At 42.2% G+C, this 27,613-nt stretch overlaps 1 protein-coding gene across 1 annotated transcript in view; it reads right to left on the bottom strand.

Annotated features, from left to right (window-relative positions):
• Window positions 1-8,377: 8,377 nt before the first annotated feature.
• The window catches only part of SND1 (staphylococcal nuclease and tudor domain containing 1), an 815,381-nt gene continuing 796,145 nt past the window's right edge, over window positions 8,378-27,613 (bottom strand). Inside the window, exons 21-24 of the mRNA XM_056573088.1 lie at window positions 21,687-21,800; window positions 21,398-21,601; window positions 9,730-9,774; window positions 8,378-8,890 (exon numbers count right to left, since the gene is read on the bottom strand). Coding sequence (XP_056429063.1) covers window positions 8,825-8,890; window positions 9,730-9,774; window positions 21,398-21,601; window positions 21,687-21,800 — 429 coding nt within the window. The 3' untranslated portion in view covers window positions 8,378-8,824. The remainder of the gene's footprint in view (window positions 8,891-9,729; window positions 9,775-21,397; window positions 21,602-21,686; window positions 21,801-27,613) is intronic.

The following is a 27,613-nucleotide window of genomic DNA, read 5'->3' as shown; positions in this document are numbered from 1 at the left end:
GCTAGGGAGGGCCAATAATAGTGGTCCTTGCCCATAATGATAACATCAGGCTGTTGCTGCTTGGTTGGTATCTGGCTAAGAATGAAAAATACAAGGAAGCACAAAGTTGTTTTTTTTTTTTTTTTCATTTAAAATGCTGTGGGCGTTTTTGCCCAAAAACAAACAAAACAAGTAGAAACTTGCCAAAATGTTTTCTCTCTACCAGGTTAGTACCAGGTTAGTAAATGAAGTCCGTCACCTTTTAAAAAGATCCGAAAAATGGAGATCAAAACCTGCAAAGAGGAAAAGTGGTGCAGTTGCCCATAGCTACCAGATTGCTTATTTCATACAAAAAATATGAAAGAAGCAATCTGATTGGTTGCTTTGGGCAACTGCACCACTTTTCCTTTACACAGGTTAGGTTTTGATAAATCTCCCCCAATGCTTTTTCCACTTTACTATGGATTAAGTCTGTTTTTTTATAGTTTTGCATTACAAGTTAGTTGTAAAATCGATTATTCCCATTGTATTGCAATGAGTGAATGTTTTGGCAACCAGAAGAGATGAATGACAGACCAGGCATATTGCACATTTGGTTTCTCCTCTATTGGAACATCTAATTATGCGATCACTGGGAATCCTTTGTATGGCGACCCAGTAAATCTCTAGTTCTATCAGAATATAAGGTTTTGTCTTCTGTAACCTGGGCTTCTAAAATGCCAGTTACAGTGGTTGCATAGAAAAATGTAATTATGTATGAATGTTACTGAGGAACTGAAATACAACGTATATTAGGAATCTGCATAACTTTTTATGAATATGTATTTCCTTTTGCTAAAAGCACAATACACGTTAAAAATTTCTCATGTGTATTCACAAAATGGCACAGCGCTGGGGATATGTTTCCTAACAGCTTCGGAATTCATAAATTACTTGCTCAGGCTGCATGAACATTTTTTAAAGATGAACACCGAGCCCTAAGGTTTTTTTTGATCATCTATCTAAGAAAGTGGCTACTAAACCATTATTGTTTTATATTAAAGCCATTGCTAATGTAGACTTGTCATGCAACTTTCATGTAACCTGTGTACAATGTCTCTTTACCCGGTCTGTCACTTTTTTGTTGAGTGAATTTTGCATATTTCAAAACAAAATTAACCCCTTGTCATTGCAGACATTTCATTTTTTTTCTGTCACTTATGTTATTTTCGGTTTTGTCCCCACCTTCTAACATCCACAATATTTTTTTTTTCATTGACAGGGTCATATGAGGTGTAAATTTTTCTACAGAGCTGTGGAAGTATTGCTTTGTGGCGAGCTGTACTTTTTATTGATGCCATATTTAAGCATAAGGGACTTTGCATTTAATTCCATGTTTTTTAGGGATGTGTGGGATAAAAACAACACTTTAAATAGTTCAGACATTTCTGCATGCAGCAATACCACTTATGACAATATTTTGGGGGCACAGATTTATTTTACAAAAAAAATAAAAATGAATAAAAACACTGTAGCCAAACTTTATAATGGTCTCTGATCATGTCCAGCCTTTTTTTGCCTAGGTTTCTCCTGTGGCTGTAAGCAGATATATTTGTGCACATGCAGCTGTTCTCCTAAACTCTGTAAGCATTCCCAGTCCCAGGCAGTGATGAGCTAAACTTCAGGTCTCTTAGTTGCCAGCAGAAGCCAATCAGCTGCAGTCTCCCCCCTTTCAGCTCTCATACACATAGCAGTGGGAAGCACCAACTACATACACATCTTAACTACTCACACACAAAGCTCAGCCCTACAGACTCCGCTCTGAACACACATACACAGCTTCAGTACATGGCGCCAACTATCCTCCTCCCTCACCCTAGTACAGTATTACGACCAGAGGCGGCTCTAGACGAAAATTAATCTGAGGCCACCCAAGTGCGATAAAAAGACGACGGAGCACTTCATTATTGATAGTCCCCCCCCCACATTACGTGCAGTATAGTTTCCCCCCCCCCCCACATTAGGTGCAGTATAGTTTCCCCCCCCCCCACATTAGGTGCAGTAGTTCCCCCCCCACATTAGGTGCAGTATAGTTCCCCCCCCCCCCCACATTAGGTGCAGTATAGTTCCCCCCCCCCACATTAGGTGCAGTATAGTCCCCCCCCCACATTAGGTGCAGTATAGTCCCCCCCCCCACATTAGGTGCAGTATAGTTACCCCCCCACATTAAGTGCAGTATAGTTACCCCCCCCCCCCCACATTAGGTGCAGTATAGTTCCCCCCCCCCCCCACATTAGGTGCAGTATAGTTTCCCCAACACATTAGGTGAAGTATAGTTCACCCCCCCACATTAGGTGAAGTATAGTTCCCCCCCCCCCACATTAGGTGAAGTATAGTTCCCCCCCCCCCATTAGGTGCAGTATAGTTCACCGCCACATTAGGCGCAGTATAGTCCCCCACATTAGGTGCAGTATAGTTCACCGCCACATTAGGTGCAGTATAGTTCACCCCCACATTAGGTGCAGTATAGTTCACCCCCACATTAGGTGCAGTATAGTTCCCTACACATTAGGTGCAGTATAGTTCCCTACACATTAGGTGCAGTATAGTTCCCTACACATTAGGTGCAGTATAGTTCCCCCCACATTAGGTGCAGTATAGTTCCCCCCACATTAGGTGCAGTATAGTTCCCCCCACATTAGGTGCAGTATAGTTCCCCCCACATTAGGTGCAGTATAGTTCTCCCCCACATTAGGTGCAGTATAGTTCCCCCCATTAGGTGCAGTACAGTTCCCCCACATACCTGTTTACTGCCCCACTTCAGTATTCCGACCACCGCTCCGGGGTCATGATCTACTGCTTTGGCCTATGGGCCATAGCAGTAGGTCCCGGGACCAGAGAAGAGGTGGTTGGAACACTGAAGATGACGTGCCGCTGGTGACTTACAATGCGCGCGTGTCCTCCTCACTGTTCCGCTCTTCTATGGGGGCACGCACGGGACGTCAGTGACGTCCCTGCGCGCGCTACCTCCTGGCCGCCCCTGCGTTTTTAAAGTTAACGCGGGGCCACAGAGAGGTAACCGGGGCATCCTTGTGTCCTGAAAAGATTTTTCGGACACAGGGATGTCCCGAATGTGATGGGGGCCCCCTGCAGGCACGGGGACGGAGCAGGCGCTCCATGAGCGCCAATGATGATCCGGCCCTGGCCGCGAGGCCCCTTTTAGCACGAGGCCTTATCGGCCGCCTAAATTGCCTAATTAGAGAGCTGCCTCTGATTATGACATGGAGAGGCTGCAGGGTTGTCTGTGTAGGAGAGACACTACTGACAGCCTCTGCCTCTTGGTCTGCCCTCCCAGCTCTGTCAGTGAAAACAGAGTCAGCAGCTTTGCCTTCTCTTACACTGTGTTTCGCAGAGTGATTGACAGGCCAGCACAGTGTTAAGCCTGCCCCAATTCATGTATACAGACTGAGCAGGAGAATTGCCACAGTGTTCCCACACAGACTGATGGAGAACAGCATAGAAGAAAATATGGGGACCCCTAGTGGTCACTGTTTTAGTTGGGCTTTTCAAAGCTAAACTGGCCCAAAAAAAGTATATTGGAGATGCACTTCTATTCACAGGCACTAATTATTTGTGAAAAACATTTGTAAGTGTCAGAAAGGAGATACAAATGTCTGGTTGAAGACGTGCACCATATTTATTTCTTAGTCAATTTTACTAAACATCAGGCAGTAGTCTGGTCAAAACTTTTAATGAGTACGGGGTGCGCGGACCCTCCACTGACAGGAGATGTTGGTTGAAGGAACAGGCATGTTAGATTTTAACATCTTTTGTTCTCAACGTAGTATTTTGGCCAGTATTTGTTCTTCATTATAGAACTAATTTTGGTCTGTATTTTAAACCAAAACAAGGAGGGAAATTACACAGAGAAAAATTTGAAAACGGTGCAAATATTTCCAATTATGTGTTTTGGACCCACCACGAACTAGCTAAAAATACGATCCAAAATCAGCTCCAACATGTAAACCAAATAATAGTCAAAATTCTTTGTGAGAACCCAGCCGAATACTGTGACTAAAATCCAGTTACTGCACATAAAGTCCATCGATCTAGACCTGAAACTTATCACTTTATAGTCTGTCATGTCTAATTTTTAGGAAGGAGATTTATCAACCTCCGTAGTAGATATTTTTTGCATAAAAAAGTTGCACGTACTTGTGCACGTGCAACTTTTCTAAACATGCTTTGATTTTTGCTTATTTCTGAAATCTGCTCACGTAGTCTTTTTTTTTTTTTATACTTTGCAGTGCTCATGTATTTATCAAATGCGATAGTCACTATTTATGAAGAAAAAAAGTTGCATCTCCATTTAAAAGTCGCATATGTATTCCAAGTTGCATATGTAGAAAGTGCATACATCTGCAGAAAAGGACATTAACACCCACTTTAACAACTGTTCTGCATCATGCAACAAAGCTACTACATTAATGTTAATTATAGAAAAAATTATATAACTAATGACTTCATTTTAATGTTGAAAATACAGACTGCACACCTTGTTAATTTTAGGACACGTACATGCAGACGTACCCACTACATTTTTAAATTAATGTTGTGTTAAAATAGAATAAGGCACTAAAGAATTGTGTAAGAATTTTTACAGAATACGTATATAACCCATATGTGGCACAAAAAATTTTCCTTTAAAAAAAAAAAAAAATAGTAATACAACTTCATGTACATTTTCGGGTGGGTAACGTAGAGCCGCTTTTTTTTTTGTGGCTTCACTATTGTTTATGAAGTAAACTCCGGCCTCAGTGCAGTGACGCATGACTCTGCCCACTAACGTCACAAAATGCAGGCTCAAATTTTAACAAAAAAGCCTCCAGAGTACGGATATTCATGTTGCGGCATAATATGTTAATATTTTTTAATTTCTGAGGAGGGTGGATGGGTTGTTGTGGGGTAGTTTGAGTGCAGCTATTTAGTGCAAGGCCGGCCAGTCAGTGTTTCACCCGATGCGATATGCCCCCTTCTCTGTCACTCTCTAGCAACGCTACTGGTTATAAAGGGTAGATAAAGAACTTCGGCTATTAACATAAGGGAAAACGTTTCTGCTTTAAAAAATGATTTTGTAAGCGGGTTTTTTGGGTTTGCTTACATGGGATTTATTTATCAAGTTCGTGCGACTGTTTGATAAATAGGTTGCATGTAAGCAAAAGTAAAAAAAAAAAAATTGTCATACAAAAGCCATACGTTTGAAAAGAATGATAAATCATCTCCTAGATGTTTAAATGGACACACCCTTGAAATCTGTGCAGGGACCACCATAATGAAGTACTTGCTTAATGGGTATTCGTACAAAGACGGGCACCACCTATGTCAAATACTCACTGGGTGCAAACAATTCCTATAATCTAGTGCAAGGAAACTAAAGAAAACCAGCTAGCAACCATAATGATGCACTCCAAGAATAGAAATATATGTATAAGCAAATACATATATGAACTGACAAAAAGAAGAGTGTACAAACAATTAGAAACATTTAAAACCATAATGATCTGGCGGAGGAATGTAGACCCTCTACGCCCACCCCACACATGGGAAGACTAGTTACCCCCTAAGGAGAATGGAGGCAGTCCCAACCACAAGGGCACAACACACATAATATGTACCAAGTACATGGGCCACACATGGAATGCCCAATAATCATCACAGACTTAATATCCACAATAACAAAAATGACATAATCCCAAAGTCCCCAGGCACTAAATGCAAAAGTATACAAGTTCCCACAAAAATGAGTGCATAGAGTCTAAGTAAATCACAGACACTAGAATATAAATACCGTATTTATCGGCGTATAACTCGCACTTTTTAGGCTAAAATTTTTAGCCTAAAGTCTGTGCGCGTGTTATACGCCGATACACCCCCAGGAAAGGCAGGGGGAGAGAGGCCGTCGCTGCCCGCTTCTCTCCCCCTGCCTTTCCTGGGGTCTAGAGCGCTGCTGTCGGCCCTTCTCACCCCCTGGTTATCAGCGCCGCTGCCCGTTCTGTCCCCCTGACTATCGGTGCCGGCGCCGATAGCCAGGGGGAGAGAAGCGGCGCCGACAGCCAGGGGGAGAGAAGGGGCAGCGGCACCCATTGCCGGCGCCGCTGCCCCGTTGCCTCCCCCCATCCCCGGTGGCATAATTAGCAGAGTCGGGTCCGCGCTGCTGCAGGCCTCCGGCGTGCGTCCCCGGCGTCGTTGCTATGCGCTGAACAGCGCGGCGCATGACATCAGTGCGCCGCGCCGTGCATAGCAACGACGCTGGGGACGCACGACGGAGGCCTGCAGCAGCGCGGACCCGACTCAGGTAATTATGCCACCGGGGATGGGGGGAGGCAACGGGGCAGCGGCGCCGATAACCAGGGGGTGAAAAGGGCCGACAGCAGCGCTCTAGACCCCAGGAAAGGCAGGGGGAGAGAAGCGGGCAGCGACGGCCTCTCTCCCCCTGCCTTTCCTGGGGGTATATCGGGGTATACACGCGCACACACGCACCCTCATTTTACCATGGATATTTGGGTAAAAAACTTTTTTTACCCAAATATCCTTGGTAAAATGAGGGTGCGTGTTATAGGCCAGTGCGTGGTATACCCCGATAAATACGGTAGATATAAGTCCAAAAAGCTATGAGTCCATTCCGCCCCAAGCAACGGAGGCTTCCTCAGGAGTGACTCAGGTGTCCGCTTTCCCCCAGACAGAGATGTAGGCGGCCCCGACATTTACAGAGACATATTGGGTCCTGAGTGGTAACTCCTTTACGCATGCACTTTACAGACTCTTAGGACTTATATCTATTTATATTCTAGTGTCTGTGATTTACTTACACTCTATGCACTCATTTTTGTGGGAACTTGTATACTTTTGCATTTAGTGCCTGGAGACATTGGGATTATGTCATTTTTGTTATTGTGGCTATTAAGTCTGTGATTATTATTGGTCATTCCATGTGTGGCCCATGTACTTGGTACAGATTATGTGCATTGTGCCCTTGTGATTGGGACTGCCTTGATTCTCCTTAGGGGGTAACTAGTCTTCCCTTGTGTGGGGTGGGCGTAGAGGGACTACATTCCTCCGCCAGATCATTATGGTTTTTAATTGTTTGTACGCTCTTCTTTTTGTCAGTTCATATATGTAATTAATAAAGATATTTGCTTATACATATATTTCTATTCTTGGAGTGCATCATTATGGTTGCTAGCTTGTTTTCTTTAGTTTCCTTGTGCATGCTTATCAGTGCTGACCCCCCAATTTCTAGATAGGACCCCAAGAAAAGTGCAGCTGCATGCTCCACTTCCCAGCTTGGCACTCATTCATTGATTTCATTGCTGGAGATGGGCTCCATGAACTAGTAATGGCTATATCTAGAGACCAGTGGGGGTCCCAGCATGAAGACCCCAAAATCAATGAAATCCTGTTACCACAGTAATGCTTTAAAGTGGCTGCTGCACTGAATCAACCTTATTCTGAATGGTGGCCTCAGAGGTCAGACCCCCATGAAGTAACTGCATATAGATTACTAATGCCCCTTTAAACATTCTGAGCTATCACATAGGTATGCCAGTTTAAGAAAGATTCCTTTTACACTGCACTTAGCATTTTAGCTTAAAGGGGTATTCCAGGCAAAACCTTTTTTATATATATATATATATATATATATATATATATATCTATATCAACTGGCTCTGGAAAGTTAAACAGATTTGTAAATTACTTCTATTAAAAATCTTAATCCTTCCAATAGTTATTAGCTTCTGAAGTTTTCTGTCTAAATGCTCAATGATGATGTCACGTCCCAGGGACGTGAGTCATCAGAGAGCAGTTAGACAGAAAACAACAACTCAACTTCGGAAGCTAATAACTATTGGAAGGATTAAGATTTTTTAATAGAAGTAATTTACAAATCTGTTTAACTTTCCGGAGCCAGTTGATATACAAAAAATAGTTTTGGCCTGGAATACCCCTTTAACTGTATTCAGCAGGAAAGCTCCCAGCATACGGTATAGATTAAACATATACATAGGCTGCTATTACCCAACAGAGGCTATGAATGTGTCAATTTGGCCTCTGCTCAGGCATACTATGTTTAAGTTTACATTTATTTTCTAGATGTCAGCAGTAGAAGACCTATTTTGTTTACTTTGTATGTAAACAATGTTTTAATAAATATATAACAGTGCTTTAATACAAGCAAGCAAGCAAGCAAATAAAATGTGCACCGTTAAAAGGAAAATGTGCTTGTTGCCATTATATAAAAGAGAGAAAAAAGAACTAAACTCAATACTGTTTCAAACTAAACTTCAGAACAGTTGGATAATTAAGTAATTTAGACATTGTAAAACTGTAGACTGATTTACATCACACCAACACTACATACTTAGAACGCTGTATTTTATTGAGCCATTAAATGCACAAGACAAAACATATGACCCTGGACACTGGATATGGGAGGGAACAATTACATTTTTAAGGGATATAATAAAGGACTGGACAGATAAAACCTCATTTAATTTGCAGAACATGATTTAAGGATGTAGGACTGAGTTACGAGAGAAAATACAAAACTAATATCAGCCTACGTGATTAATTTTCCGTAATAAAAAGGGAATAATACCCAAACACTTAAAATAAAGATTAACAGAAACTGTATGAACCGTGTGCACAGATATTTGGGAAGTTTTTAATTAATGTTCATGTCCAGGATGAACCCTGTAATCCCCTTTCAGCGTATCAGATGTTATTTGTTGGAACCGCTCTTCTCAGGGTGCAAGAGATGAAAAACCATGAAGAGGGAGAGATCTCTTATCTTTGGAATGGCATCCTTCTAACGGCTGTAACCGAACTCATCCGCATCATCAGCCCGGAAGTCCCCATAACGCCACAGGTTCAACTACACAAGAAAAAGTAACATAGTAAAACATGGCTCGAGTCTATAAGAGCACCTACACAGGTACATTTACATATGTCAAGAACACCATTACTCTTCCTAAACAAGAATTCTCTAAAATAATATGGGGCCAAACTGTCTTTATAAAGTACAGTCGATATCAGTGATGGCAAACCTTTTTGAGCCTGAGTGCCCAAACTGTAATGCAAGCCAACTTTTTTTCCCTAAAAGTGCCCTCAAATAGAAGTCATCCCTAGTCTGTGATGTCCCCCCTCCCCCTTATCCCCAGCCCGTGCAGTATGTCCCCTTCACACATAGAAATCATCCCCAGTCTGTGATGTCCCCCCTCCCCCTTATCCCCAGTCCGTGGAGTATGTCCTCTTCACACACAGAAATAATCCCCAGTCTGTGATGTCCCCCCCTCCCCTTATCCCCAGTCTGTGCAGTATGTCCTCTTCACACATAGAAGTCCTCTGAATGCAGAGCAGGGGGAGGGGAGATGAGCTGTGAACGTCCTCTCTCCCCTGCTCTGCCTTCTGTCTGCCATGCAGACCTGCGTCCTAATGGAGCGGGAGATGAGGGGGCGTGGCTTATTTCTCCCGTGCAGACCTGCATCCTCTGCTCTGGCTTTGCTCCCCCAGCTCTAGCTTCAGAAACCTTCCGAGAGCTGAGGGGAGGAGCGGTCGCAAGTCTGCACAGGTCGCATGGCGAACTATGGCCGCTTGCCCACAGAGGGGGCTCAGCGTTCCACCATAGGTTCGCCATCACTGGTCTATATAGTAATACAGTTATAATTCAAGTTGTCCACAGCCATTGTGATAAAGTATAAAATATTTGCTTACCCTTGCAGACTTAGCAGATTCTTGAGCATTCACATACTCTGCAACCTGCAGAAAAAGAAGAGAAGGAAGGATTTAGATGTTCTGTATCATATGAGCAAGCACACAATCATAAGGCATAACACCAGCAATAGTAGTGACACGTTCTCTGGGCATCATACACAGCAGGTGTAACTCCTTGTGGAGTTTGACAGCAATCTGCTGTGATACTGGGAATCTGAGCATCTATTGAGAAAAGGTTATTGTGCCAGGCATGAGCTTGTGAGGCTCAATGGAACGTATAAGCCAACATATCCCCTGATTGCAGAGCTGTAACTGAGCCCAACAAAGCTACCGACTACACAGTCTTGCAGAAGACAATTTGGTTTTGCCAACAAAGAAAGCCAAGTGCAGACCATGATCTGGAAAGCTAAGCTTTTAACCCTTGCTTTTAAAATGTGAGAATAATCTTCATCTAGTCTGTAGGCCATATTTATAAATCAATGACAAAAAAAAAGTTAAAAGGGGTTGTGCCATCTCGTAAAATATCTAGCTAATCATCCCTAGTGATTGAGGACAGGAGACACAGTATCCCACTAGAATGGAACGGAGGGTCACACACGCGTGCTGCTGCTCCATGTATGCTCTATGAAAGCTGCCGGTAACATCTGAACACTGTGCTTTACTGTTTCGCAGCACGTGCTGTTACATTTTAACAGGAAAATGGGGTCCCCAGAAGTCAGACCACCCCCCCACCCCCCGATCAGCAAGTTATCCTTTATCCTGTGGATAGGGGGTAACTTCACGAGATGGGATGACCCTTGTAACCATAAAGCCACATTTTGGATGCCACTACAATTGGGAAGGTTAATAGAAATTGCTGCAGTGAACAACTTTGTACTTGGCCTGGACTTTTAATGGCTGCTTATACGCTGCTGTAACAGAAAAGAGCCTTCTTTCAGTACAACCTCATTTGGTTTTTTAAATAATAGAATCAAAAATAAACACTTTTTGGATACTAAACACTATGCTGCTGTTTATGGATCTGTTATTGCACACTATTGTATGACCAGTTACACTACAGTTATCAAAGCTCTATCTTGTAATGAGCCGTGCCCCTGTGTACCCATCATTTTCACATGGAGATGATAGAATCCAGAGCTGACTAGGAAGGACAGATACCTGCTCTGTTACCTACAGAAACAGTGCATGCCAGCCAACTGAAGGAGGAACATCTTTGTCTATAGATGCCAATGCCCGCTACGTAGAAGCAAGCTCCTTTACAGATACATTACTCTATCACTATAAAACAGACAATTTCTGTTATAAACCAAACACAATTATTAATTTGTTTTTTTAAGAGATCTGCCATACTAATATTTAAAGCTAAGAATACAATAACACTATTCTATTTAAAGCAGACTGTTAGGTCAGGTGATATCCCTCCTCCACGAGCCTCTTAAGAGATGCCAAATTCACCATTAGCACAAGGGAAAAGCAGCGGACAGGTTCCTTTGTTCTCTACAATTAGAGACCTGGGTAACCATTTATTGGGCAGAATTGGCTACCATTAGTTTTAATCTTGCCTTTAATTAAAGTGACCTGTTCTAGTGACAGGTAGGCATTAGGGTTATGACCTGCTAGAACATGTATAATTACAACCTGCCCTTAATCAATCAAAACACTTCTTTAGCTGTTTGTTAGTTAAGGTTCTTTGGTAAGATCAAGATGACTAAAAGAGGAGGACTAACTGTATTACTCAGCCCAAATTTTACTTTATTACATTTTGGCAGATACTGAGCACTCCAAAACTATCCCAATGACTGGTGCATATAAAAGGTGTTAAATATCATAGATAAATTGTTCAAATAATATAATTTGGGTATTTTATTATTAGTGCATGTGTATAACATGTTACCAGTCTAAATAATGGATTAAAATCAAACACAGACCCCTTCAGGCACCTGTCACTAGTCTGCTTCATCATGACACAGTTCCTCATGTCTGTGCAATTACAAGGGGCTGAGCCCAGTTCTTGAACACTATGAATACTCCCAGTATTGATTTACATTAGTTGGGCACTGGGGCTTACAGTGGTCAATAACTTCAGCTGAATATCAATTAAAATTCCTCCTGTAAATAAGTCCGTTAATGAGCTATCGAGTTGTGCCGGGGGAGGGGCAGCTCTACTTTGTCAGCTTCAGTTTTTTTCTGTCCTGAAGTGGCCGCATGATAAATTTTCCAATGCGATGTTGCTCTATGAGTTGCTAAATCACATTCTGATACAGTATACAACATTGCCAATAATCAAAGCTTATACTTAGTTAAAAGGTCCTTAACCCCTTGGGGACAAAGCCCATTTTAACCTTAAGGACCAGGACATTTTTTGCACATCTGACCACTGTTATTTTAAGCATTAATAACGCTGGGATGCTTTTACTTATGAATTTGATTCCGAGATTTAACTCATGAATTTGATTCAGAGACAGTTTTTTCCTGACATACTCTACTTTATGTTAGTGGTATATTTTCGTCCATACTTGCATAATTTCTTGGTGCAAAATTCCATGAAAAATTCAAAAATTTTGCATTTTTTAGAACTTTGAAGCTCCCTGCTTGTAAAAAAATGGACATCCCATAAAAATGATATATTGATTTAAATATACAATATGTCTACATTATGTTTGCATCATTAAGTTGACATGTTTTTATTTTCTGAAGACATTAGAGGGCTTCAAAATTTAGCAGCAATTTTCCACGAAAATGCCAAAATCTGAATTTTTTAGGGACCAGTTCAGTTTTGATGAGAATTTGAGGATCTTTATGTTGGAAATACCCCATAATGGACCCCATTATAAAAAACTGCACCCCTCAAAGTATACAAAATGAAATTCAAAACGTTAGGTGCTTCACAGGAATAGCAGCAAAGTGAAGGAGAACATTTTTTACACTATCATGATCTTGTAGACCCATTTTTTTTTTCATTTTTACAAGGGGTAAAAGGAGAAAAAGCACCCAAAATGTATAACCCAATTTCTCTCGAGTAAGGAAATATCTCATATGTGGATGTGAAGTGTTCTGTGGGTGCACTAGAGGGCTCAGAAGAGAAGGAGCGACAATGGGATTTTGTGGAGCGAATGTTACTGAAATGGTTTTTGTCACATTTAGGAAGCCCCTATTGCGCCAGAACAGCAAAAAACAAACAAAAAAACAAACAAACACATGGCACACTATTTGGGAAAATACACCCCTCACAGAGCACACGTGGGGTATTTCAGCACTCAAGAGAAATTGCATTAACATTTTGGGGGTCTTATTTTCCTTTTACCTCTTGTGAAAATGAAAAGTATGGGGCAACACTAGCATATTAGTGTAAAAAAAAGTAATTTTTTTTTACACTAACAGGCTGGTGTAGACCCCAACTTTTCCTTTTCAAACAGGGTAAAAGGAGAAAAAGCCCCCCAAAATTTGTAACGTAATTTCTCCCGAATAGGGAAATAACCGATATGTGGCCCTAAAGTCTTGCCTGGAAATACAACAGGGCTCCAAAGTGAAAGAGTGCCATGCGCATTTGAGGCCTAATATAGGGATTTGCATCGGGACAGATCCGGATGCAAGCATTACACTTGCCTCTGCCGCCAAATTACGCTATGGCAGTGTTTCCCAAACAGGGTGCCTCCGGCTGTTGTAAAGCTCCCAGCATGCCTGGACAGTCAATGGCTTCCCGGCAATACTGGGAATTATTGTAAGGGGGGAGATCAGTGTAAGGGGGGTGTATATGTAGTGTTTTACTTTTTATTTTGTGTAGTGTGGTGTTTTTAGAGTACATGCACACAGTCCGGTTCACAGCAAGTTAACTGCTGGGAGTTTGAGCTCCAACAGAAAATTTTCCGCAGCTCAAACCTAAAGCGGGAAACTCACTGTAAATCCCCACCTGTGTGAATGTACCCTGTAATTTTATTTTTTATTTTTTTTGGGTGGGGGGGGGGGGGGGGGGACGGGACTGCAAAACTACAACTCCGAACATGCACTGACAGACCGTGCATGCTGGGAGTTGTACTTAAGCCACAGCTGAAGGCACAATGGTGGGGAAACACTAAATTAGGTTACAGACTAATTCAGTGTTTCCCCACCAGTGTGCCTCCATCTGTTGCAATTGCACAGTTGTTTTAAAACTACAACTCCCAGCATACACTGACAGCCAAAGGGCAAGCTGAGAGCTGTAGTTAAAAGCTGGAAGGGGCACAGTTTGGAACCCAGTGTAGTGGTCACCAAACTGTGTCCCCCCAGATGTTGCAATACTAAAACTCCCAGCAAGCCAAGACTGTCCAGGCATGCTAAGAGTTGTAGTTCAGCAACATCAGAGGTCGTAGATGTTGCAGAACTACAATGCCCAGCATGCCTGACTGCCTAGGCATGCTGGGAATTGTAGTTTTGTAACATCTGGAGGGACAAAGTTTGGAAACCACTGCACCTCCAGGTGTTGCAAAGCTACAACTACCAGCATGTCTAGACTGTCCAGGCATGCTGTGAGTAGTAGTTTTGCAACATCTGGAGTACCACAGTTTGGTACACAGTGGTCTCCAAACTGTGGACCTCCAGATGTTGCAAAACTACAACTCCTAGCATTCCCAGACAGCCAAAGGTTTTCTGGACATGCTGGGAGTTGTAGTTTTGAAAACTTTTACAAGGCCAAAGTGAAGATTACTCACCAATGACCTTCACTGCCGTCTCCACCGCAACAGTCACAGCCACAGCTCCTGATCACAGCCACCCGCGCTGCTAATCAAAGCTGCCCTGCCAAAGCCCCTGGTCACGGCAGCCCCTAATCGCCGGTAAGCAGCTCCCGCAGCCCTCGCCACCACCGGCTCTCAACTTTAACCCTCCCCTGCCATTGGGGATAGGATGAGGTGGCACCCCTTCCATTTCGCTCCTATCCTTCATGGTGATCGGGTTGTCTCTTACAGCCCCGATCACCTTTATTGACTAACGAATCACGGTGAACGCAGACAAGGGGGGTCTCAGGACCCCCCAAGGCGATGTGCTAGGATGGCTGCTGATAGATATTTCCCACAGTCGTACAGGTACAGCCTTGGTCCTTAACCCCTTGAGGACCGGGGGTTTTTACGTTTTTTGCTCCTTGCCTTTAAAAAATCATAACTCTTTCAATTTTGCACCTAAAAATCCATATGATTGCTTATTTTTTGCGCCACCAATTCTAATTTGTAATGACGTCAGTCATTTTTCCCAAAAATCTACGGTGAAACGGAAAAAAAAAAATCATTGTGCGACAAAATTGAAAAAAAAAAAAACGTTTTGTAACTTTTGGGGGCTTCCGTTTCTACGTAGTACCTTTTTCGGTAAAAATTACACATTATTCTGTAGGTCCATACGATTAAAATGATACCCTATTTATATAGGTTTGATTTTGTCGTACTTCTGGAAAAAATCATAACTACATGCAGGAAAATTAATACGTTTAAAATTGTCATCTTCTGACCCCTATAACTTTTATTTTTCTGTGTATGGGGCGGTATGAGGGCTCATTTTTTGCGCCGTGATCTGAAGTTTTTAACGGTACCTTTTTTGCATTGATGGGACTTATTGATCGCTTTTTATTCATTTTTAAATGATATAAAAAGTGACCAAAAATGCACTATTTTGGACTTTGTGCAGGGACCTATAACACTGCACACACTGATCTTTATCATTGATCACTGGTTTCTCATAGGAAACCAGTGATCGATGATTCTGCTGCTTGACTGCTCATGCCTGGATCTCAGGCACTGAGCAGTCATTCGGTGATCGGACAGCGAGGAGGCAGGTAGGGGCCCTCCCGCTGTCCTGTAAGCTGTTCGGGATGCCGCGGCTATCCCGAACAGCCCACTGAGCTAACCGGCAGTTTTTACTTTCACTTTTAGCCGCGTGGCTCCGCTCTGAGCGCACGGCTAAAGGGTTCATAGCGCGCAGCACCGCGATCGGCGCTGCGCGCTATTAGCGGTGGGTCCCGGCTTCACTATGACGCCGGGCCCGCCATGATATGATGCGGGGTTACCGTGTAACACCGCGTTATATCACGGGAGCAGGACCAAGGACGTACCGGTACGTCCTTGGTCCTTAAGGGGTTAAGTACCAGGGAGCAACTGCGTACCTGTATTCCCTTTGTCCCCAACATGTTAAGGATCATGAGAAATTGCTTTAATGTTGGTGTGGACAACCACAATGTTTGTACATATACAGACCTACTGCTCTACTCTAACATTGCCGCAGAGTTACTAAGCTACGGAACAGCTCAACATCTTTTGCATGTTATGCCAGTAAAGCATATGAACAATATGGTCCGATTTCTTCTAACAAAACACACGTGTCTTACAAAATGTTCAGTTGTCACTTCATGTTGAGGGTATAAATATCCTAGGGTCATACAGATGGCAATAACATACGATGAAGCACATTGTTTCTGGAAATTGAATTCAGATGCTGGAAAAACTGTACACCATAGAGTGACAAGCTACAAAACCCTTCACTAGTTAACAAAAAAATTCCTAAAACTTCTGCTTTCTCCCATATATTGATTAGGAACAGCTACAAAATCAGAGGCGTGTGGGCCCAGCTTCTGCAAAGAACTGGGCATCCTGCCAGTAAGCCTCCATGATGTACATGGTCCCTGCTATTCTACTACTATAAATTTCATCCATATTAAAAATCATTCACTAGGGTAAGGTTTTTGGTGATTGATTGAGGGATCGCACACATATATAACCAGAGGACTAAATAAGAGAACAGCAGTCAATAGACTAAGTGAAAAATGGATGGCAGTTTTGGAGCGGAGAGTTTTTTTTTTTTTTAATCACAGCATTAATAGGTCCTCCATATCTGCCAAATTATTAAATACTTTTAAAAGGACACTGCTTAAAAAAATAAAGGGAACTCTTAAACAACACAATGTAACTCCAAGTCAATCACACTTCTGTGAAATCACACTGTCCACTCAGGAAGCAACACTGACAATTTCACATGCTGTTGTGCAAATGGAACAGACAACAGGTGGAAATTATAGACAATTAGCAAGACACTCCCAATAAAGGAGTGGTTCTGCAGGTGGTGACCACAGACCACTTCTCAGTTCCTATGCTTCCTCACTCTTGTGGTAGCATGAGACTGAGTCTACAACCCACACAAGTGGCTCAGGTAATGCAGCTCATCCAGGATGGCACATCAATGCGAGCTGTGGAAAGAAGGTTTGCTGTGTCTGTCAGCGTAGTGTCCAGAGCATGGAGGCGCTACCAGGAGAAAGGCCAGTACAACAGGAGACGTGGAGGAGGCCGTAGGAGGGCAACAACCCAGCAGCAGGACCGCTACCTCTGCCTTTGTGCAAGGAGGAGCACTGCCCGAGCCCTGCAAAATAACCTCCAGCAGGCCACAAATATATATGTGTCCACACAAACGGCCAGAGACCGACTCCATGAGGGTGGTATGAGGGCCCGACGTTCACAGAAGGGGGTTGTGCTTACAGCCCAACACCGTGCAGGAGGTTTGGCATTTGCCAGAGAACACCAAGATTGGCAAATTTGCCACTGGCACCCTGTGCTCTTCACAGATGAAAGCAGGTTCACACTGAGCATATGTGACAGACGTGACAGAGTCTGGAGACGCTGTGGAGAACATTCTGCTGCCTGAAACATCCTCCAGCATGACTGGTTTGGCAGTGGGTCAGTAATGGTGTGGGGTGGCATTTCTTTGGGGGGCCGCACAGCCCTCCATGTTCTTGCAAGAGGTAGCCATTAAGTACCGAGATGAGATCCTCAGACCCCTTGTGAGACCATATTGCTTGTGCGGTTGGCCCCGGGTTCCTCCTAATGTAAGACAATGCTAGACAATGCAGTTCCTGCAAGAGGAAGGCATTGATGCTATGGACTGGCCCGCCCCTTCCCCAGACATGAATCCGATTGAGCACATCTGGGACCTCACGTCTCGCTCCATCCACCAATGCCACATTGCACCAAAGACTGTACCAGGAGTTGGCGGATGCTTTAGTCCAGGTCTGGGAGGACATCCCTCAGGAGATGAAAGGGGGGGGGGGGGGGGGAGGTGGTTTGAAGGGGGGAAAGGGGGGGGGTGAAGGCGGGAAAAAAAGAGGGGGGATTCAAACTTATTAGGAAGGTGTTAATTCACTTAATGTTTAACCCCTTAAAGGGTACCTCTCATCAAAAAAACTTTTGATTTATTATAGATTAATGTATGCAGAATAACTTCACAATTGCATGTTATTAAAAAATATGCTTCTTTCTATTTAATTTTCCACTTTGAAGAAATGACCACTAGGGGTCTCCCTACCAGTCCTGGCAGCAAGCATTTCAGACTCATGCTGGAGTCTTAAACACTACGAGCTGCCAGTCTGCTTTGTTCACAAAGGAGAACACTCCGAGCTGCCAGCCTGATTTGTTCACAGCCTGTTTGGCTGTGAACAAAGCAGGCTGGCAGCTCTGAGTGTTTAGGACTCCAGCATGAGTCAGAAATGCTTGCTGACAGGACTGATTGGGAAAAATACAATAGAAAGAAGCATATTTTTCATTAACATGCTATTGGAAAGTTATTCAACATTCATTAATCTAAAATATATCAAAAGTTTATTTGATGAGAGGTACCCTTTAAGGACGCAGGGTTTTCCAGTTTTTACATTTTCGTTTTTTCCTCCTTACCTTTTAAAAATCATAACCCTTTCAATTTTCCACCTAATAATCCATATTATGGCTTATTTTTTGCGTCACCAATTCTACTTTGCAGTGACATCAGTCATTTTACCCAAAAATCCCCGGCGAAACGGAAAAAATAATCATTGTGCGACAAAAACGAAGAAAAAACACAATTTTGTAACTTTCGGGGGCTTCCGTTTCTACGCAGTGCATATTTCGGTAAAAATTACACCTTATTATTCTGTATGTCCATACGGTTAAAATGGTACCCTACTTATATAGGTTTCATTTTGTCGTACGTCTGGAAAAAATCATAACTACATGCAGGAAAATGTATACGTTTAAAAATGTCCTATTCTGACACCTATAATTCTTTTATTTTTCCATGTACAGGGCGTTATGAGTGCTCAATTTTTGCGCCATGATCTGAAGTTTTTATCGGTACCATTTTTGTTTTCATCAGACTTTTTGATCACTTTTTATTCATTTTTTAATGGTATAAAAAGTGACCAAAAATACGCTTTTTGACCGTGCGGTTTAATTAACAATATATTTTTAAAGTTCGGACATTTACGCACGCGGCGATACCACATATGTTTTTTTTATTTACACTGTTTATTTTTTTTTTTTATGGGAAAAGGGGGGTGATTCAAACTTTTATTAGGGAAGGGGTTAAATGATCTTTATTAACACTTTTTTATTTTGCAGTGTTATAGCCCCCATAGGGACCTACAACACTGCACACACTATTAACATGCCTGTGATCAGTGTTGTCGGCACTTGACTGCTCCTGCCTGGATCTCAGGCACGGAGCAGTCATTCGCCGATCGGACACCGAGGAGGCAGGTAAGGTCCCTCCCGGTGTCCTGTAAGCTGTTCGGGACGCCGCGATTTCACCGCGGCTGTCTCAAACAGCCCGACTTAGCAGCCGGGATACTTTCACTTTAGACGCGGCAGTCAGCTTTGATTGTCGCTCCTGAAGGGTTAATACAGGGCATCACTGCGATCGGTGAGGTCCTGTATTAGCCGCGGGTCCCGGCCGTTGATGGCCGCCGGAGCCGACCTGATAGCATTGATCAGTGTTAACGGTGCTCTGCTGCTCTGGCCTATCACGGCTGGCCAGAGCCTCAGAGCATCGATCGGATGGCAAGGAGGCAGGTAAGGGCCCTCCCACCGTGCTAACCGGCACAGTTATCCCTGCATTTTAGTCGCCGTGATCAACTAAAGGGTTAATGCAGGACATCGGACCGATCAGTGATGCCTGCCATTAACCGTGGGTCCTGGCTGCTGATAGCAGTCGGGACCCACCAGGTATGAAGCGTGCTCAGCTTGTGAGCACGCTTTAAACCCCTGTAATGGGACCAAGCCGTACAGGTACACTCTCGGTCCATAACCCCTTAACGACGCAGGACGTATATTTACGTCCTGCGCCGGCTCCCGCGATATGAAGCGGGATCGCGCCGCGATCCCGCATCATATCGCGTCGGTCCCGGCGCTAATCAACGGCCGGGACCCGCGGCTAATACCACACATCGCCGATCGCGGCGATGTGCGGTATTAACCCTTTAGAAGCGGCGGTCAAAGCTGACCGCCGCTTCTAAAGCGAAAGTGAAAGTGACCCGGCTGCTCAGTCGGGCTGTTCGGGACCGCCGCGGTGAAATCGCGGCGTCCCGAACAGCTGATCGGACACCGGGAGGGCTCTTACCTGCCTCCCCGGTGTCCGATCAACGAATGACTGCTCCGTGCCTGAGATCCAGGCAGGAGCAGTCAAGCGCCGATAATGCTGATCACAGGCGTGTTAATGCACGCCAGTGATCAGCATAGGAGATCAGTGTGTGCAGTGTTATAGGTCCCTATGGGACCTATAACACTGCAAAAAAAATGTAAAAAAAAAGTGTTAATAAAGGTCATTTAACCCCTTCCCTAATAAAAGTTTGAATCACCCCCCTTTTCCCATAAAAAAAATAAAAAATAAACATATGTGGTATCGCCGCGTGCGTAAATGTCCGAACTATAAAAATATATCATTAATTAAGCCGTACGGTCAATGGCGTACGCGCAAAAAAATTCCAAAGTCCAAAAAAGCGTATTTTGGTCACTTTTTATACCATTAAAAAATGGATAAAAAGTGATCAAAAAGTCCGATCAAAACAAAAATCATACCGATAAAAACTTCAGATCACGGCGCAAAAAATGAGTCCTCATACCACCCCATACGTGGAAAAATAAAAAAGTTATAGGGGTCAGAAGATGACATTTTTAAACGTATAAATTTTCCTGCATGTAGTTATGATTTTTTCCAGAAGTGCGACAAAATCAAACCTATATAAGTAGGGTATCATTTTAACCGTATGGACCTACAGAATAATGATAAGGTGTAATTTTTACCGAAATATGCACTGCGTAGAAACGAAAGCCCCCAAAAGTTACAAAATGGCGTTTTTTTTTCGATTTTGTCGCACAATGATTTTTTTTTCCGTTTCGCCGTGCATTTTTGGGTAAAATGACTAATGTCACTGCAAAGTAGAATTGGCGACGCAAAAAATAAGCCATAATATGGATTTGTAGGTGGAAAATTGAAAGGGTTATGATTTTTAAAAGGTAAGGAGGAAAAAACGAAAGTGCAAAAACGGAAAAACCCTGAGTCCTTAAGGGGTTAAGTACCAGGGTGCGAGGGAGTACCTGTACACCCTTCATCCTAAAAGTTAAGTGATTGAAAGACCAAAATAAATTTCTAATGCACAACTTATTTTTAGAAACCATTTAAACTTCATAGGATCATCTTAATCATTCTTCTCCTTTGAAATTCAACATTAAAACTATAAAGAACTGTCACACTTTCTGGATAATCAGATGCCAAATTAAAGGTATTTTACAGTTTTTTTTTTTATAAACAGGACTGTTAATTTTTTGTAAATGTCTATTCCCAAATAATTTCTGATAAAATGTGCATTAATTATGCAGCAATAAACCATAATACTTAAAGCTACTCTTACCACTTTCTGGAACTGTCTCTCTTTGCGTACTTCCACCATGACCAGGCCCTCTTTCACCAGACCGAGGCCAACATCATCCTTGGAGTCTGCAAACTGCAAGGTAACATGCGGACAGCCAACACCTGCATACTCCACATTTAACAGGCACTGAGTGTTCTGGATATCGCGTACAACATTATCCACTACATCAGTACGAGCATCTTCCTGTAAGGGTCAAGAAACCGCTATTAATGACCACTACAAACAAGTACATCAGTACAGGGAGTAACTTACTGGCCAGTATACTTACATCTTGTGGCACTTGAATGAAAGCAAAGCAATACTCTATAGCTTGTGCAGGGAGCGTACGAACACTGAAAGAAGTTGGAAGGGTCCCCAGGCGAGTGGAGGGTACTGTCTCTCTCTGCAAAAATAGAATGTGTGACAGGTGAAATACTTAGATAAAACCAAAACTATCATTTCATAGTCATTTCTGTAACACTACAGAAGCTGAGAACTTATCAGTCCACCATCGACATCCTCTGTACATTTATATATAGATAGTAAAACCCAACAAGCATACATATTCATACAGAGGTTACGACAAAGGGATTAATCTTGGCAATCACAGGCAGAGGGCGGTTGCCGGCAGCTGGGAGATGAAACGATGTCAAGAACAAAAATACATGTTAGCTGAGGGGCAATCTGGGGGCCAGAGCAGTATCTTTGCTGCAAGTTCATAGCTGCCCTGCTGAGCAGCCTGCGGCCTGCCACCAGTGAGGAGGGGGAACAAATAGATCTGTTCACGTAAAAAAAAAAAAAAACAGACAGATAAAACCATATTATGAAGCCATAAACTGAAAACATGATCTTAAGTGGGCTATGGAATTACAAAGCAATACATATACAAAAATTCTGAATAACTCACAGCTCAAGTGTATAGTCAGCACTACAGACATTATGAGCTGAAAGTAGTAACCCAGCACTGCTACAAAGGCAAACACCGTTAAAAAATAAAAAAAATGTGGAGGGGGGTTCAATTGCTCAAATGTGTGCAACAATTTTTCACTAACAGCTACACAAAAACTATTGATAAATTCCCCCCATGTGTTTAGAACATTAATTTTTCAATAATATAATTGTCTTATTTGTATAACTTGCGATCCTCCTAAATGTAGGATTTCTTAAATCATGAAAAAATATACTGGCATTACACATTAAATATAAAATTCTAGATTTCTCTATCAGTTAGAACAAAGGGTTAAGACTCCTGAATGGCAGACTAATGTCAGTTTACGACCTGTTGCAAAAGGAACAGGTTATCGCCAGGGTAATCTCAGTACAATAGTCGGTGAAGGTCTGGTAAGACAAAATGACAGGTTTATTGTTCCCTTCATAGGCCTGAGATAACCATAGCCTAAATAGAAAGGGGAAATGAGGAGAACTTAAAAAAATAAAAATAAATAGAAACTTAAACAGCGGTCATTATGGTTGTCACTCAAACAGAATTTCTAACTGCTTGGCAGAAGATTACAGGTTAAGACCTCTTTCACACTGCATCAGTAAGGTACACTCATCGCATGCAACAGAAAAGTGTTACAAGCATTTATCTGATAAACATATCTATATAGAAGTAAAGAGTGAGTTCTATATCTATATAGAAGTAAAAAAATGTAATATACACACACACATTATATGATTTAAGAGCCTAAGCATGGAATCCCATGACATACTGTATACCTATGCTGGACATAGACGCTAGGTGAAAAAAGCCATACCTTATGTGTGACGTAACATATCTTCCTCACTTGCCCAGCCATACTTGCCTTTATTTCAGAAATAAAAAGTATGATTTTGAAATTGAATCCTAATTGCTCACAACCCAAGGATGAATTACTTCTATTACTCCTGGGTCTGGATGATCTCCCAAAAAACACTCAAACTCCAATTGTACACATTTGTTTGTCATATAAAATGTTATTAGCCTCCAAATGGAAATCAACAGAGGTTCCACACAAACAAATAAATAAATACACAACTAACTCATTACAATTACGAACTAATACTCTTTGGACAAAGGGGGAAAAGGGAGGAGTGTATAGCCTTATGGGAATCCTGGATTAGACTATATAAACCCCCATAGACCTTTAATAATGAAAATAACTAATGAAAAATGTAGCTTACTACACACAAGGAAGCAGTCCCCCGAGTGTATAAGACGGCTGACCCTTTGAGACATCGATTCTAAGATTTACTGACCATCAGACATCTACCTGATTTGGCATTCTTTGATTAATTCTTATAGAAGATATGGAGTTTCATTACTTTCTTGTTTTACTGTTTTAATTTCTTTTCTATTGTTATTGTATGGCTCTCAAATTTCAACAGGTTTTGGACCTGATAGATCCATTTGTGAGTATGTGTAACAATGTCTGGATGAACGGCTATGCTCCACCGATTCAAAGATATTATGCATGTTCATATGTAAACTGACACCTGATGTCATAATATGTTGTATGTTATATTTCTTATGTTTATAAAACTCAATAAAAACATTGTGAAACTAATAGCAGTTCAGGTATAGTAAATGTGGGTTTGATATTTAGCACACTTTGCGTGGAATCCACATGTTATCTGTCAGTTAACTATTAGGTAATCAAGTAGGTAATACTTAAAAGAACAAAATAAAAAAAATCATGTAAAAAAATGCAGCCCAACTCCAAAAGGTTTCCATGACAAATACAGCACTGCAGGAATTAATGTTACAAAAACTTGAATATGTCAAACATAAAATGGTCCTGATTTTATTGGTTGCAACCAAATGGACATGTGTCAAATTAAGCACAGATAAGTTTGAGTCCTGTCAGATGCAGTAAAGTTAAATATCTCAGATGTTGTAGAGCAAAGGCTATGACATTTAGCAGTGCTGAGTCTAGAGATGCGGGAGAGATGAACATGTCAGGTGTAGTAGTTCTAAGTTGATCAAATACAGCAGAGTTGAGTGTTGCAGATCTGAGTCTATCAGAGTTGACTATGTCATATGAACCAGAACTGTGATTATGAAATGTAAGGGAATTTAGTATGTCAGATATACACATGCAGAGTGTGTCCTGTCAATTGTAGTTATGATGTAGCATTAAAGCGTACCTGTCATAGTGCAAAATAAAAAAAAGTGATATGTTACTAATCCTGATCATGCACATATAAATGTATATGTGTCTAGGACCTATATATATATCCCTAACAAATAGCATTTATATGTTTCTCACTTGCTTTGTGTTCTTGCCTTCTGGAGGAGGTGTGTCCATTTCTCTCCCTTACTGTGGATGACTCAGTCTGCAAATCACTGCACTCTGTAACCCATTCCTCTATGAGCAGTCTGCAAATCACTGCACAGTAGTTTTTATGCATACATTTTCTATCTGTTCCTAGTAAAGCTGGATGCTAATCAACATAGCTGTCACTATGTGTGTCATTCAGCTTTCACAGAATCCTGAATGTCTCATCAGCTTCTTTGTCATTCAGGAGTCAGAGAAAGCTTTGGCTGTTCAAGCATGCTGGGAGTTGTAGTTTTGCAACAGCTGGAGCTCCAGTGTTTATAAAGCACTGTATTAGAGCAGTGTTGCCTTTAGATGTTGCAAAACTACAACTCCCAGCATGCCCACACAGCCTGTTTGTTTGTAGTTTTGCAAGAGAAGATCTGGAGGCACACAGCTCTAAAATAGTTTAACAAAGATTGTATCCCCAGCTGTTGCAAAACTACAACTCCCATCATGGGAGTTGTAGTTTAGGAACAGCTGAAGGCAATTGTGATCTCCTATACTGGATACCAACACACTTTACGGCCGGTATCCTGTATGCTGCAAAATACAGAGTAGTCTGTCTACATACAGATAGATGACCCCCAAGTGGCGGCTATTTTCATTTTAGATTTTTTTATAAAATCAAAGAAAATTTAAATAAATGGAAATTTAAAAAATTTATCTTATCAATAGTACTACAAAACATAAAAAGCGTTTCATAATGACAGTGCCTCTTTAAACTCTGCAGCTCTGTGCACCAACCCTATTTCTACAGACTCTCTCTTTAAGGGCACATTCCCACGTGCAGTATTTTGCTGCTGGATATTTTCTTTCCCATTGAACTTCAATGGGATAGAAAATACGCAGCAAAATACGGCACGTGGGAACGTGCCCTTAGGGTGCATTCCCACCTGGTGAATTTTGCTGCGTATTTGCTGCTGCGTATTTTCCTACCCATTGACTTCAATGGGAAAATAAAATACACAGCAGCAAATACGCAGCAAATACGCCAGGGGGGAACGTACCCTTAGGCTGTGTAACATGTAGCGCTGCAACCCTTAGATTTAAAGGGATTTTTTATCTCCTGGTGCCAGAAAGTTAAACAGATTTGTAAATTACTTCTATTAAAAAATCTTAATCCTTCCAGTACTTATTAGCTGCTGAATACTACAGTGCTACTAAACATGACCACAGTGCTCTCTGCTGACACCTCTGTCCATTTTAAGAACTGTCCAGAGTAGGACAGAATCCACATAGAAAACATATGCTACTCTGGACAGTTCCTAAAATGGAAAGATGTCAGCAGAGAGCACTGTGGCCATGATGTCAGCAGAGAGCTCTGTGTTCCAAAAAGAAAAGAATTTCCTCTGTAGTATTCTGCAGCTAATAAGTAATGGAAGGATTAAGATTTGTTTAATAGGAGTAATTTACAAATCTGTTTAACTTTCTGGCACCAGTTGATTTAAAAAAAAAAAAAAAAAAAAAAAAGTGTTCCAAAGGAGTATTCCTTTAAAACAAGCCCAAGATCAAGGCTTTATCTGTTACATAGCCTGAGATATAACAGATTGAACTGAAGGCATTTTTGAGCAGCCAGCTTTCACTTTTACCTTTTTCTGCTTGAAGCAGAAAGGGGGCCAGTAGGGGGAGCGGCTGTCCGCAGCAGGGACGTGCACACAGACTTAAAAGGTGGCTTGAGCCCATGCCCTTTTGATACACCTGCCCTATAACTTACTGATTGGGACCTCCGTGGGATGATGAGGGTCCCATTCAGCTGACATGACTGCCGTTGGGTCCCTTACCTCAGGAATTGTGTTATGTTAACATAAGTATAATGTAAACATTGCTAACATTTTTTAATTAGAAGTGCCCTATTTTTTTCTCTACCTGAGCCCCTGCCCCCCAAATTGTCTGTGCACATCACTGGTCACCAGAAACAGAAGGGAGAAGTGTAATATACAATATACTCTCTGTATTATTGTGGATCAACAAGGAGAGGGATAAAATGGACTTCATGTTATCCAGACCCCAAACTTGCTTGATCTTAAGCATAAAACCCACTTACCACTTTACTAGCGATACCCACTTATAAGCTACAATAATAGCGGTAGTGATTACTACTAATAGAATATGCAAAACATTTCTGACAAATGTAAGAAATTTCCATCCATCAGAAAATACATTTTCACCATTAGACTGTCACCACAGAAGATTGTTTTCAGTATTTGGTCACTTTCAGTCAGGGGTGCGTAAATCAAATCGGGGCTTAAAGGAGAACTACGGGATTGAAAAATGTATCCCCTATCCTGAGGATAGGGGATAAGTTTCAGATGGCGGGGGGTCCGACCGCTGGTGCCCCCCCGCGATCTCCCGTACGGGGCCCCGGCTCTCTGGTTAGAGAGGGCGTGTTGACCACCGCACGAAGCAGCGGCCAACACGCCCCCTCCATACACTGCTATGGGAGAGCTGGAAATTGCCGAAGGCAGCGCTTCGGCTCTCCCATAGCAGTAAATGGAGGGCGCATGTCAGCCGCCGCCTCGTGCGGTGGTCGACACGCGCGCTCTATGCAGAGAGCCGGGGCCCCGTACGGGAGATCGCGGGGGGCCACAGCGGTCGGACGCCCCACCATCTGAAACTTATCCCCTATCCTTAGGATAGGGGATACATTTTTCAATCCCGTAGTATTATCCAGGAATAGAAAAACAGACCTATTTTCTTTCAAAGACCGCTCCAGGTTGGGTGTGGTATCACAACTTGGCTCCATTCACTTCAGAGGAATTGAGCTGCAGAGCCACACCCAACCAGGAGACAGACTGGGAGCTGTCTTTGAAAGAAACTGTTTTTCAATTCCTGGAAAACAATGTTTTTAAAATCAACTGTCACCAGAATATTAAACAGATTTGTAAATTACTTCTAAATAAAAATCTTAATCCTTCCA

The sequence above is a fragment of the Hyla sarda genome, chromosome 4 (assembly GCF_029499605.1).
Source record: "Hyla sarda isolate aHylSar1 chromosome 4, aHylSar1.hap1, whole genome shotgun sequence".
NCBI lineage: Eukaryota > Metazoa > Chordata > Amphibia > Anura > Hylidae > Hyla > Hyla sarda.
This window is presented reverse-complemented; position numbering and strand designations above follow the sequence as displayed.